Source organism: Eptatretus burgeri, chromosome 7 (assembly GCF_056783735.1).
Source record: "Eptatretus burgeri isolate ZD-2024b chromosome 7, Ebu_testis_v1, whole genome shotgun sequence".
NCBI lineage: Eukaryota > Metazoa > Chordata > Myxini > Myxiniformes > Myxinidae > Eptatretus > Eptatretus burgeri.
In genome coordinates, this window is record NC_140967.1 from 105814352 (window position 1) to 105829138 (window position 14787).

At 46.8% G+C, this 14787-nt stretch overlaps 1 protein-coding gene across 4 annotated transcripts in view; it reads right to left on the minus strand.

Moving 5' to 3' along the window:
• Positions 1-14787, minus strand: part of NSMAF (neutral sphingomyelinase activation associated factor) — a 186827-nt gene that overhangs the window by 111689 nt on the left and 60351 nt on the right. For all 4 annotated transcript variants that reach the window (XR_015060510.1, XR_015060509.1, XM_085890199.1 and 1 more), the window contains exons 13-15: positions 14017-14193; positions 9406-9485; positions 48-141 (exon numbers count right to left, since the gene is read on the minus strand). Coding sequence is in view for 2 of the 4 variants with exons in the window: in XM_085890199.1 (XP_085746325.1) it covers positions 48-141; positions 9406-9485; positions 14017-14193 (351 nt within the window). In the remaining 2 variants the exon portion in view is untranslated. The remainder of the gene's footprint in view (positions 1-47; positions 142-9405; positions 9486-14016; positions 14194-14787) is intronic.

A 14787-nucleotide genomic window follows, 5' to 3' on the forward strand; every position in this document is an offset into this window, starting at 1 on the left:
CTCTTTACTCTTATGATCATGAAGAGGTGTGTAGGTGTCTGACTCACCAACTCTCACCAGGTAGAAGAGCACATATCCAGGTGATGAGTAGTGACTGCCATACATGAATTTCTGATCTGGAGGCATCTGTTTAAAACGGTCCTGAGGAGGACATTGAAAGATATGCAAAACCAGGCGGGAATGCAAAATATCGACTTGTCAGTGTTGGGAGGCATGGTCATCTTATTTGAAGCATTTTTACATAAAGTTGACAGACATGGTCAGAGCTTCAAGGAAGAGCTGACAATGGAATATGAGAGGATAATACACCAAAAAACAGGCAGAGGATAACAGGTGGCCGTGGGAGAGTCAGATAAGGGTTTGATTTTTTTAGTTCAACGGAATAGATCCATTTCGGTGACGTCACATTACCCATGATCCTCACTTCGAGTCCGCCATAACTGAGGGCAAACGAGAGAAGCAGCAGACAACAATGGTATACAGCATGGCTTGTAAAGACAGTACACTGTCTAATCAGTTACCAAAAGTAAAGATGAAGGATGTTTCTGCACTTGAGCTAGTTATTATTAAAGGCAGACATTTCGATAAAACTCATTTGGTTGGGGGCAATGATCCCTATGAAGCTCTCCACATGATTGGACTTTCCCTTGATGAGGTTGAAGCACAAGGTCTGTTGCTCTCACACTGTAGGCTAAGGAAGGTCAGTGGTCTCTCTGTTTTTTAACCACCTCTTCTCCAACATCACTCCCTCTGCTCTCTCAGGCTTCCGACTCTCCCTATCAACTCCAAGATGACACGCTCTTCCAGGAACCCCTCCTGGTTAAACTTCCAAAATCCAGGCTGACTACACACCTGAACACCTTGATTCCTCGCAAATCCCATCTATGGAACCGCCTTCCAGAGGCCGTTCTTTCACACTCTTCCCTCCAGGGCTTCAATCAGGCAGTGTGGCACCACCTCGTGTCACCCCCACATCCCTTCCCATAAATCGTTGACACCCATTAACCCAACCCTCTCACTTGCAGGTTACCCATCCCTCCTTTCTCTCGCGTTCCTCTTTTCATGTTTGTTCATTCCCTTACTTCTAGTGCCTGCTAAATATCTGTGTGCTACGTGTTTGGGGATTACATAATCCTCATGAAACTGACAGTGGATCAAAAAGGAAATCTGGGATCAACAGGTGTATTTTGCAGGTTCAAACAAACTCTCCAAAACCAAGTGTCTCTCAGGTGTATAAAGACGTTTTGTTTTCTTTATTATCAGCAATTGAGACAAAATATGTCATGTTTGGCCACAAATGGTACAATGATTATTCCTATTATATTCTGCAAGATTGAAAATTCTGCAAGATTGAAAAAGCTGATTTGGCTGAATTTAGCAAATGTGAAATCTACTAATTCATCACGTAATATTGTTACGAATTTGGAAACCTATAGCACACAACATTCAGTTCTAATAGATTAGTTATATCGGTAAGTATGTGTTTTATAAATAGCTTCCTTTCCCTTGTCTAATGGGTAAATAAATGTCCATGCGCTGTGATTTATTTTTTATAGTTTGGATTTCCCTTCATTGGAAAACCTGATCTTCCGCAACAACAGCAACAAAACGACCGTTGCGTTGCGGCAGTGCTGCAGAGAAGAGAACAGCCCCAAGATTCTCTGCGGAACGAGTGGGAGGGTACGACAACAAAAACGACCGTTGCGTTGCGGCAGTGATGCAGAGGAGAGAACAGCCCCGTGATTCTCCGCGGACCGAGTGGGAGGGGCACGACAACAAAAACGACCGTTGCGTTGCGGCAGTGATGCAGAGGAGAGAACAGCCCCGGGATTCTCCGCGGACCGAGTGGGAGGGGTACGACAACAAAAATGACCGTTGCGTTGCGGCAGCGCTGCAGAGAAGAGAACAGCCCCGGGATTCTCCACACGCTCAGTGGGGGAAAGGTCAAAGCCACCCACCCACCGATGCGCTGGGGAGCGTGCCGAGTGGGGGAGGGGTCGCGCGGCGCCGGAGAGTATAAAGAAGGAACAGAGGATCCTCGCAGAGAGAGGTCTGGGCTGGTCTTGTCATGTTTATCTTGAGCGTCTTCTTCCTCCTCCTCCTCCTGAAGATTGAGCTTGAGAAAGACCATCCGCCGCTGGAGCCGGAAGCGTTGAGTGTCATCTCCGGAGGAAAAGGAGTTGAGGTTTGGTGGCCAGGACGGGCACCGAGCGGAGTCAAGGAGGCCGGGTTCGTCTCGCCTCCTGCCAGACCGACCGACTTGAAGACCGCATGAGGCGGACAGGTCCAAGTTCGACCCTGGTCTTCAGCCCGCCTGTCCCTCAGGGCTGAAGGTCCTAATAAAGACCATTGGTCCGATTCTTTGGGTGTGTGTGCGTGTGTGTGTCCGTGGGCCCATCTGATAATTAGTGAAATGTATGTGTTTTTGCCTGTATTTACGTGCTTAATAATAATAATAAATCGGTTTAACTCTGCTTCTTGCGTGCTTCCCTTCATTTCCCCATTACTTTTCAATAAATATCCCCATTTGTTGAATGTTTCAGCTCGTTCGTGTCCATTCCTTCATTGGCTGAGCGTGCTGCGTGTTTGAGAATTAGTAAAAGCTGTTACGGCCGCAAGGGGACATTTGGACCGACGGTTTTTGGCGATTAAACCGCTCGGATCGCACACGGAACGAGTGAGCGAAGCGGCTCGTTTTCGTACGAGTTCCGTCGAGGGTGAATTTCCCCGGTAGATTCCCCGCGTGGATACTTAGGTATATAGAAAGTTGGATATTCACCCTATTCCACGCGGGTGACCTGTTGGCGATCTTCGGTCCAGTCAGGACCCTTCGGCTCCGGACTTCTCCGGAGTGACGACCCAAATTCCGGGCGATCGGTCGAGCCGACGCTGCAGCTCCATCTCGCGGTCATGCTCGCGGCCGACGTCCGGCCCCGCAACAATAGTCATTTCCAAAAAATGAAAATTAAAAGTCTAAATAACCAAATATAATGAAGCCTAAGGCGAACGCCAAAGCGCAAGATAAAAGTGTCAAATGGGCAATCCGAGCAGTATTTTATACAATGGTAAAGGCAGAGCAAGTAACAAAGTAGAGGTTCTCCAAGATATTGTTGCGGGCCGGGGGTCGGGTGAGAAGACCACCAGAGGGGGAAGCTATCTCGGGTTCCCAACAGACTCCCCGGAATTGTAGGCCGCCATACACGGATAATTCCGTGACGCGGCGTGTCGCTAACCGACCGTGAAGGCCAATAACTCAACCACGTGACCTAGGGACCTCCCATCTATGGGTTAACCGGGTTACCTAATTAATCACGTCATTTACTTACCGGGGAACATGCCCCCAGTACGCCTTGTCCGAACCGGATCACTTCACTGGACCAGATGCAGCTGAGCGACACTGCCAAGGACGTACCGGCGAAAAGGAACAGATCGTTGGGAATAATGTCCCGGCTAAAGGCCCTGTCACACCTTGACGATTTAGCCAGCGTATGCCTGACGTATGAAAAATTTGGCTAAAACGCTGGAACACGTCGAATATGTTATGGGTAAGTTTGTATACGTTAAGAGCACGCTGGCATACGTCGTAGTACGCTGGCATACGTCGTCGTACGCCGAGCTGTTAGACAAATTTTCCATGCTTGAAATTTTTTGACGTATGCCAGCGTATGACTCACACGTTCCGCATAACGCTGGCCATAAGTTGTAGGCACGTTACGCGATTGTTGACACACGTCGACACACGTTGCTTGTAAGTTACTCATAAGTCGAAAGACATCGAGGTAATGTTTAGCGTACCCGAAACTTATTTCTAACCTATGAGTAAAGTATTGTAGGCACGTTACGCGATCGTTGACACACGTTACTTGTAAGGTACTCATAAGTCGAAACACGTCGAGGTAATGTTTAGCATACCCGAAACTGATTTCTAACCTATGAGTAACGTGTTGTAGGCACGTTACGCGATCGTTGACACACGTTACTCATAAGTCGAAACACGTCGAGGTAATGGTTAGCGTCAGTGTTCCAGACTCCCTGATTTATTTATTTATTTATTTTTTCTAGGTAGGACGGTGATGTTAACACTTCGATTTCTAGTGCGGTTATAATATAATATAATTAATAGGCTGCCGCTCAACGATTTAAATCATAACCGCACTAGAAATCGAAGTGTCAACATCACCGTCGTACCGAAGAAAAAAAACAAAAAACAAACAAAAAACAAAAACAGGGAGTCTGGAACACTGACGCTAACCATTACCTCGACGTGTTTCGACTTATGAGTAACTTACAAGTAACGTGTGTCAACGATCGCGTAACGTGCCTACAACTCATGGCCAGCGTATGCGGAACGTGTGTCATACGTCGAGTAAGTCGAGAAATTTTCAACATGCTGAAAATTTCTCGACGTACTTGGCGTATGACGACGTAAACCAGCGTACTATGACGTATGTCAGCATGCTCTTAACGTATACAAAACTTACCCATAACGTATTCGACGTGTGCCAGCTTGGTTCAGCAAATTTTTCATACGTCGGCATATGCTGGCTAAAACGTCAAGGTGTGACAGCGGCTTCACACTTCGATGTCTAGTGCGGTTATGATTTGAATCGTCGATCCGCAGCCTATTAATAGCCTACGCCACGTGATCGTCGGCGATACGCTGCCGCGCTATGCATAAGTTACACTATCGTTGGGCATAGGTTGTGAACGCCAAGAACACGCTCAGCATTCGTTGGTATAAGTTATCTATAGGTGATTGAAACGTTATGTGTACGTTACTAATATGTTATGCATCCGTCCAACACGTTATTATACGCCCAAAACTTTTTTTAAAACATCAATAGTTCAGCGTCCGCCAACGTTTTACATACATTTTGATACCTTGCCATACGCTGGCTAAAATGTCAAGGTGTGACAGCCCCTTAAGCTAGGATTCGGACCATGCTGGATCAATGAAAGAACAGACAAAACGAGCAGGGAACATTTCTAATAATAATAATAATAATAATAATAATAATAGTATATTTATAAGCAAGCGAGGATAGATATGTGGCACACTGAATAGTTTTATTGTTGTGTGTAATGCAGGGATAGGAATAAATGTGAGAGGTGCGGCAATATACAAGCAACTTACAAAAGCAGACACAGAGCAGAGTTAGCCCGATGTAATTATTGTACAATCGAAACTTAAACGAGGAGAGACGCCAGGACACACACACACACACACACACACACACACACACACACACACACACACACACACACACACACACACACACACACACACACACACACACACACACACACACACACACACACACACACACACACACACACACCCCGATGAAGAGAAGTTGATGAAGAGAAAAAGGAGAGGAGATGAGACTAACGGTCTCTCCATACCTTGCTCGACTGCGCGATCGCGCCACCAATATGTTTTGGGGGGATGCTCCGCTGAACGATCCCTTCCTGACAGCTGGCGCGTCGTCTCCTGCTTCATGGCACTTCGTGCAGCTAGCGTCGGTCCAGAGAACAAGACGCGACCGTCAGGTGTGAACGAGGGACTTTGGGTGGAGAAGGTGGAGTTGAGAGCCAAATGGGTGGAGAAGGCGGAGTTGAGAGCGAGTGGGTGGAGTGGTAGACAGGACCAGGTGGATGGGTGGAGTCAGCAACATGTGGGCAGAGAAGGGCGGGAGGAGGAGGTGGAGTCGCAGGTGATGACGACATAACGGCGGGAGTAGAAGGCCGAGTCAAGATTGAGTGAGCAAAGACGGGCGGGTGAAGAAGGCGGAGTTAGCAGATGGGTGGCGAGATCAATCCCAGGCCGGGCAGAGAACGGGACGAGCCGACAGCATTAATGGGAAAGACACCAAAACCAGAACTATGGACGGCCTCGCCACCGGTCCTATATAGACCCTGGGGTGCAGGATGGGGGCATTACCCCGAAGCGATGTGTTGTCACCTGAATCGGCCGCTCTGACTGGGCCCAGATCACTGCGTGGCTCGTCCGTGGTGGCCGGAAGCGGCTCCACTCCACTTCCGGCAAGATAACTCCAAGCTGCGGAATCGTCTCACTCCGAGCCCCATGATATGAATCGCCCCGCACCGAACTCCGCGACATGAATTGCCTTGCACCGATCTCCCGGACCGTGCACCGGCGACCGGCCGAGGGTCGTGTCCGCTCCGCATGCCCGCCCGGGCACCCTCGATTAGCGCTGATCAATGCCTGCTCCGCGTTGCGCCATGCGGCCCGAGCGATCTAAACTGCACAGCACGCACTCTGCCTGATCGCGGCTTCACCGGGCGGAGAGGCGAAGAGACGTCCACCATCCATGGAGAACACCTGTGGCCACCAATGAGGATCGATGGTAAGGTGTTAGGGTAAACCCATGCACAGACGGTAAGATGTTAGGATAAACCCATGCACAGACCAGAACAAGATGTGTGCCATTTGTGCCCTGCTCTGTGCGATGATAAGGTATCACGGCTGCGAACGGGTTTGCCTGCCATCAAGCATGTTCCGTACAGTACGTGCGGACCCGCCATGGAACACGTGCGCGTTAACCTGTATCTGCTATCGTGTTCGTCGTGTTGTGTGCCATCCGTGCCCTGCTCTGTACGATAATAAGGTGTCACAAGCTAAGCACGGGTCCGCCTGCCATCGAGCATGTTTCGTACAGTACGCGCGGATCCACCATGGCCTACATGGTCAGCGCTCGCCCGATTCTGCTATTGTGTGCACGGAGCCAACCCCGATTTGTGTTAGGAATTGAAGGGAACAATCGGATATAATTATTAGATGGAGGTTTGGAATGAAAAAGAATATCGATCTAAGTATCAGATGGAGAAATGGAGGGAAAAAGAGGATGCTGATATAATTAAATCTAGAAATGGGTTGAAAATAACGTGCCGCCCGTATCTAGCACACGTGTCCTGCACAACGTGGCGTGATTGTTGTTTTTCTATTATCGGCCATTGACGATGTAGTTATTGGCACCAAGCTGCCAGCCATGCTCTCGTCGATATTGGGTCATTTGCTTCTGTGTTGTGAAAAACAACATCCGTGCGGCCTTGGCAATCTCATCCCAGATCAGTGGGAACGTCAGACGATCATCTCGAGCTTGCGGCAGAGGTTCCTTCGAGGGTATTGCTGTATCCTCGCAGCTGCGCTGTCGATGCTCGTGTGGTGTTGTCGCGGCTTTCCTATTCCCCTCCCTCGGCCGCGGCACGTGCTGTACGTGTTGGCCTCAGCAAGGACCAAAATTCGGATTTACCTCAGGAATAAGCAGAAAAGAAGAGTAGAAATGAAGTTAGTGGTGTAAACAGACCGAGCTATGAGATCCACACAATGCACGTTCCCTGTCACAAGACAATGCATGTCCCACAAGACGAAAAGGAAGGGGCTATCTGAACACGTATATTAATGGAATAACTGTCTAGGGACCGCTGTATGATGGTTGCTATTGTTTTGGAGGGATACGGTTCCCAGAACCGCAAATATATATATATATATATATATATATATATATATATATATATATATATATATATATATATATATATATATATATATATATATATATATATATATATATATTTTGTTACGGTTGTGGAAATTCGCATTACACCATAAAGAGTCCTCAGGTGAGATATCTCGATAGGTCCATGTGTAGTTAGCCCACACCCGTTGTAATGAGGGAATTTATGTGATCCATCCGGGCTGCAACACTTTGAGTTAGCCATTTTTCTGTTCTATCTTTTATTTCAATCAAACAGCATCTCAACAACCACGCCATCCCCACCACAGCGCCAACCACACCAAACCACGCCACCTCAACAACCACCGCATTCTGACTCGGCACACGGTTGCCAGAGGCCTGGCCTTCGACGAGGGAAAGCAGGCGGCCCCCGTTCCCCCCTCCTCCGAACGAATGGCGCCGCCGCGGTGGATTTCACCCTGCGAGGGAAGAGGAAGAATGCCACGGCGGTGCAAGCGTCGCCGATTGGGCGGAAGACCCCTCCGTCCGGAAGTTTCTAGCATGTTCTGGAAGGAGGGGCGGGAGTTGAGAAAGGGGCGGGGCTTTGTGAAAAAGGGGGCAGAAGGCGAACGCGAGCGAGTGAGGAGAGCTCGGCGGCAAAAGGCCGAACGCGAACGCGAGCGAGTGAGGAGAGCTCGGCGGGAAAGGCCGAACGCGAGCGAGTGAGGAGAGCTCGGCGGGAAAGGCTGAACACGAGCGAGCGAGGAGAGCTCGGCAGGAAAAGGCTGAAGGCGAACGCAAGTGAGTGAGGAGAGCTCGGCGGGAAAAGGCCGAACGCGAAAGAGAGCGAGTGAGGAGAGCACGGCGGAAAATGCTGAACACGAGCGCGGAGAGCTGAGTGGAGTTCCTGAGGAGAAGCGCGAGCGGACGCGGAGGCTCGCGGACTCGACCTCGCTCGCCGGACCATGCTGGTTGGGTCGCTCCGGACCGAGGGCGCCTTGAGGGGATCGGCAGTGCTGGCGGAGCCGGATCATGGTGGACACCAGCTTGGGGAGCTCCCTACGATCACGCTCTTTCAATCATTTCTTTTGGGTTTTTGAATGAATGGTGTGGCGCCGTGTCCTGTAAAGTAGAATAGTGTAAGTGACTGTGCTGTGAATTATTGCTTATTCGGTTTTAACTCTTTCCCTGCTTTCTTTTGCTGTAAATACGTGCTTCCGTGTGTCGCGCATTAAATGTGCTTGTCCAATTGTTCCCCCGTTTCTCTTCGTCCTTTCCTCCGTTGAAAGTTCCATCTTGCATCATGTAAGGGATTGATCATGGGTTTAAAACGCCCGGTAAATAATCTGAACCGTCGAGGCCGACGATAACACCGCTCGGTTATCACTGTAGCACGGAACGGACCGCTTAAGCGGTTCGTGTCCGGAGTCGGCCTGTGGCGTGGTACGATCGCCCAGTCGACCACTCGTGCAGGTACTTAGGTAGGTCGAATTTGGCGAGCAACCCTATCCTGCGCGGGTGGGCAATTGGCACGATCGTGGTGAGGTTAAACCCCCACCCGTGACTAGCTCCGGGTGTTGTTCCAAGAGGGTCATGACTGAATTGTCCGTTCCGGTGGACGAGGTGGCCGCTATTCGAGTCGAGCGGCCGATCGCACACCGGCGGGCGCAAATTCGCAACAATATATGTATAAATATATATATATATATATATATATATATATATATATATATATATATATATATCTTACAGTAAATCTGAGAATGAAATATTTTCTTATTACAGTCTACCTGCATGCGGACTCACACACTCACTCACTCACTCATCACACACTGACACACTGGCCAATTCCAATAGCCTGTTCAGAAGGCCCTTCAGAAACAGAGGATGGGAAATAAATAAATAAATAAATAAATAAATAACTTACCAGCATTCTCTTCAGCCGCTCAGCATTCAGAGCTCCAATGGGTTTGCAGAGATCTCGAAATGTGGCTGGATTACTCAGATCTGGTAAGTTGACAACAACGTGTGATGTGCAATCAATAAAGCCACTAAAAGCAGCTTCTTGCTCGTCAACATGGCTTCCATTATAACTGCAGTTGCAATGTACAGCGTGAAAGCATTGCAGCAAACAGCGCTGCAAACGGAATGGTTAAAATATACCAATGACCTTGATCTGGGGTGAAGTGGAAATTGTAAAAGATCCGTAAATACGCTCGCACATTGATTGATTAATTAATTAATTTCCCAATACACCATCAGTGGAGGAGACTCATTGCTTGGCCAAGCAGACGGCTCGAGTGATTGCCGATCAGGGAAGGATTCTGATGCACAAGAACTTGTGTGAAATCCCACAAGAGAAAACTTTGAAAGCATCCAAGGCAAGGGCGCACAGCGACCTGCTCTTCTACATAGTGCAGCGTCTTCATCAGGGCAACAAGCAAAGCCAATTTCAGAACGGTCGACAACAACCCACGATACCATAATCCCCATTCAACATGCGAACCAGCTCATCTTGTGCAGTTGTAATGTATTCCGCAAACAATGATAATCGAGGGAAATCAAAGGGGGGATTTTAAGGGTGGTAATGGTGGTTTGAAAAGATGTAAATCCAGGACAGAATGCAGCGTAAGCAGAGGAGAGCAGCTGCGGCTTTATCGTACCCCCGATTCGACCGTGGCTTTGATTTATGCTATTCCACAGCTGCACACAAGCCCACAAGTCGAGTGTATCAGGAATTCAGCATACAATACAAGAGAGGATTTTAAAAACAAAACTAAACCCTAACACGGATAAATCATAGACCGCCTCACTCCATGCATCCAAAATAATAAACGTGTGTGTGTGTGTGTGTGTGTGTGTGTGTGTGTGTGTGTGTGTGTGTGTGTGTGTGTGTGTCTCCTCCATAACATAACATAACATAAGCATGAAACCTAGAGACCTGAAGCTTTGCGTGCATACTAACGGGACTCTCCCTCCAAGGGAGTGCATGAGTGAAAACTCCGTGTTTGGGTAAATTTAAACGCCCTATTTAAATCAGCCCTCTGTCACGTCACTGGGGTCTGAAGCTACTGCTTTAGTTCGGTCTGCTCAATAATGCCTCGACTTAGAAAAGGCCACAACGGTTTCTTAACGATAAAGTGCTCAATTATTTTTTGTCTTCACTTACCTCACTCATATCATCGAATGGTTCAGTTGATTTTCATACCCATGAACCGCTGTATACATCGCTTTTGTAAGTGCTATAGTTTTTAAATTAGGAGCTTGGAGAAAACTGAAAATTAAAAAAACAAAAAAAACAAAAGTAAATCATTGACAAGTCTGGAGACGGCGATGGTTCAGGAGCAATGTACATGGTTCGCCTTTTTAATTTTTTTGACCTTCGAGGGGACGCCACGGGCAAACTGGCGGGAATCGGGAAAAACGTAAATGATGAAAGTTGTGGTACTCGAAGAGCACTACTTGCATACCAACTTTCATTCGAAACAGTTGAAACCCTTAGGAGCTCGATGCCCAATTTATTGATTTTTTTTTGACATTTTCGAAGTTCGTGACCTTGTGACGTTGACCTTGGGATGAAAATTAAAAATCGAGCTCCGTGGGGCTATGCAGGTGCCATTGGGCTAACCAAATACCCAAAACTCCTGCCAGATTCGACAAACCCCCTCGGAGAAGATGTAACTTGAAATCGGCTACCCCCTAAAAACACGTGTTTTGGGCGTGGCTCCGCCAATAATGGGCGCAGCATGACCATTCTCAGGAAAACACAACGAGATCATGATATAAACCTCCCACCCAAATTTTATCAGGATCGGATCAAAACCCACGGAGCTATGCTCGGGACAGACAGACAGACAGACAGACAGACAGACAGACAGACAGACAGACAGACAGACAGACAGATAGACAGACACACCCATAACAAATATAGTGGTCACTTACTGACTCGTGAACCAAAAAATTCAATAATTATTAAAAATCGAATATTGAACAAAAATAAATAAATAGCTGAAAAATGGATAAAAATTAATGTGCAGTACAGTACTGGAAATTGAAGAATTGAATAATTTAAGAAAAAAAAAATCATAAAGAAAAAAAAAATTAAATGATGGAAAAATTATTCTTCAAAAAGTGGAACACCACAGACAACAAGACAAAGCACTTAACGCCTCCCTCTGGGAACCACAATGACTACTTTTGGGATGCTTTATCAACCGTACAAAGACTTGTAGAGCGTGGTATGCAGGTAGAGTGTTGGTGAAGGTTCATCACTGAAGGACAAACCCCGCTGGGAATGCAATCAGAGTGCGGTAAAGGTTCATCTCATCGGAGCACAAGCATCGCCATCATAAAGATGGCAACAGGTGGACGTGAACACAATGAACGTGCCACACCTAATGCGGTAGTTATCGTGTACAATCAATGTGCACCGATTGAAAGAGCTTAAATAACTCCAAGGACAAAGAGAAAGAAGAAAATCGCCCAAGGACACTTTGTAACACAATTAAAGATTACATACTGTATATGTGTTCAGATAATTACCCAACAACAACAGTGCCTTCAGAATCCTCATGTGACGTGGTAACGAATGACAGAAGTAATGAAAGGTCTGCGCTCCATTACTGACCTGAGGAATAAAATGCTTCAATTCCTTCGTAAATAACATGTCATTGGGGAAACAATAACGGTTTAAAAACGGTCCAAAACCATCCAAGGCAGATGCTTCCTGTCACTACGTGCTCTCACAGTCAATTTTCAGCTAACATCACTGCATTGCGTAAAAAAGGTGCAAAAACCGATTCCCTCAACTACAGACCCCCCAATCGTCAGCAAGGTCATGGAATCCAACATCGCAGTCGATATGAAATTGTTCCTTTTCTTCAATGGCCTCATCTTAGATCACAGATTTGGATTCAGACCAGGTCACTTCAGCTTGGATGTGCTGATTCTACTCTCCCAATAATGGATGAAGGCCCTCAATGTCAGACATGAGTTCAAGGTCGTCTCTCTGAACATATCGCACGCTTTTGATAGCGTCCGGCATCCTGCCTTACTGTCCATTCCAAGGTCAACTCCACACATGACTTAGTGACTTCCTCTACTTTCGCAGCCAACGTGTGTGGCTCAACGGTATCCTTTTAAATCTACCGCTCGCTGTCAATACTCGAGTGCCCCATGGCAGTGTTTTGGGCTCAGTCCTATTCTTAATCTCTCTGACTCTGTAAAATCCCTTTTTATCTCTTATCACAAGCGGGTCAAACACTTGGAATATTTCTTTCAATCCTGACAAATCTCACATTCTCATTATCTCTCTTCAAAAGGACCATCTGGCAAACGCTCCTATCTATTTTCTTAACAATCCTCTTGAGGAAGTTCAATCGTTCAAACTCCTGGGTCTTACTATTACGCATAATCTTTCTGGGGCAAACCACATTTCAAAGTTGGCCTCCAAAGGCAGCCACTGACTGTGTAGCCTGTGTCATACAAAGTACTTCCTTGGCACATCTGAACTCCTTTTCACCTCCAGGGCCTTCATTCTGCAGCTTGATAAGAGTGCTGGCCTCCCCTCTGGGCTTGCTCCCCTGCCTCACACCTTGCTCAGATTGATGCCGTGGAAACGTGGAAACCAAGACCTTTAAGATTATTGGAATCTCCCACGATGAAGCTGAGTGGGCCTATCACTTAACCATCACAGACAGGTCGGTAGTCTCTGTCCTCTACCGACTCCTTTCCGGTCTTGCACCCTCGGCTCTTTCCATGCTTTGCCCTCACCCCCCCAAAGAGGTTTCTGCAGGGCTCACATGGTTCACAATCAACCCTCCCGGTGAAACGCCCAAAAGGTGAAGTGAAACTCCCAGAATCACTGCTCACCTCCACTCACTTGCTCCTCTGTTTTCGCACCTGTGAAACCAACTTCTACATCCTCTTCAATCTCGTTCTTCCCTCCAAGTTTTCCATAGAGCTGTTCACCACCATCTCAGATTACCTCCCTCTCCCACCAAAAACCATGATCTTTTTTCACCCATTAATCCCCCAGCCACCTCAAGCATACCTTCTTCCAAATTTTCAGTTTTTCCTTCCTGAGTTTCCTTCTGTATCCATCTTGTCCACCCCATGCATCCTCCACTCCCCCTCATTCTGCCCTCCACCCATTATTCGTCCAAGTCTCCTACAACCTTGCTGTTGGTGTTTCCCCCTTCTTTCTACCGTTTCTTTTGTTCTGTTGCGTCCTGATCCGTTTAGTGTTATATCCCTTCCACGAGCCTCGACCTTGCATACAAAATAAATAAATAAATAAATAATTTGATGTACGTGTTTTAAATGCATTGATGAAAAAGTTTATAAATAAAAATAATACACAGGAAGTTTACAGCAAGAGTAGGAAGAGAATAAGAAAAGGAAGTCGAAGAGCATGAAGTCAACAAAGATAAAACTTATGCATCGGGATTATGCGGATTCCAATCGAGCTTAAAAGGTGAGTCGCTGAGCTGTACAGGAAGAAATCGAGGAAAGCATGGTATCGAAGGAAGCACGGTACCAAGTTGTGGGCTCGCATAATCCACGATGATCCAAGGAAACACGGGGTACTGCGACAGGTCGTTGAAGCTTCGGTCGGCGAGGTTGTTGAGGTGCAGCAAGTAATCGTAGTTAGAGATGAGTCCACGCTGCCACTGCAGAGTGTAACTCTCGGCTGTGTGTTCGGTCACGTGGTTATCTGCGAACAGAGATTGAGGCGTAAAGCTTGTTGGCTAGGCAAGGGGAACAAAGTTAATCATTTAAAAATCCACATGTTGATGCCATATATCATAAAATATGATACAAGTATTGCACAAAGTACACCTTATGGGAAATACACAAGCTAATAGAGACTCATTGTAACCTCCCAAGTCAGGAAAATCAGGAATCTATTAGTAAAAGGAGCAGCATCTGTGTGTGTGTGTGTGTGTGTGTGTGTGTGTGTGTGTGTGTGTGTGTGTGTGTGTGTGTGTCACACTTTATTCGAAATGGTTTCTGCTGATATAGAATAATAAAAATGGTAGTGTTGGAAAATATCAATTTACTTGGAAAAAAATTTCAAAGTTGCAAAACTTTGTGTCTGTTTAATCATAAAGTTGTCTTTCAACAAGACTTGGGGTTTCATGTAGCTAGCTGTTCCAACGGTGCCATTTTCCTTATTCCATGACAGCAGGAACCCTTTAGAACAAAGCACTACGGACAAGGAAGGAGCAGACAAAATTATATATAGTAATACTTCTCGAAGAAAGAGAAAAAATATAGAATAGTACACGGAAGAAGCACACAAACAATA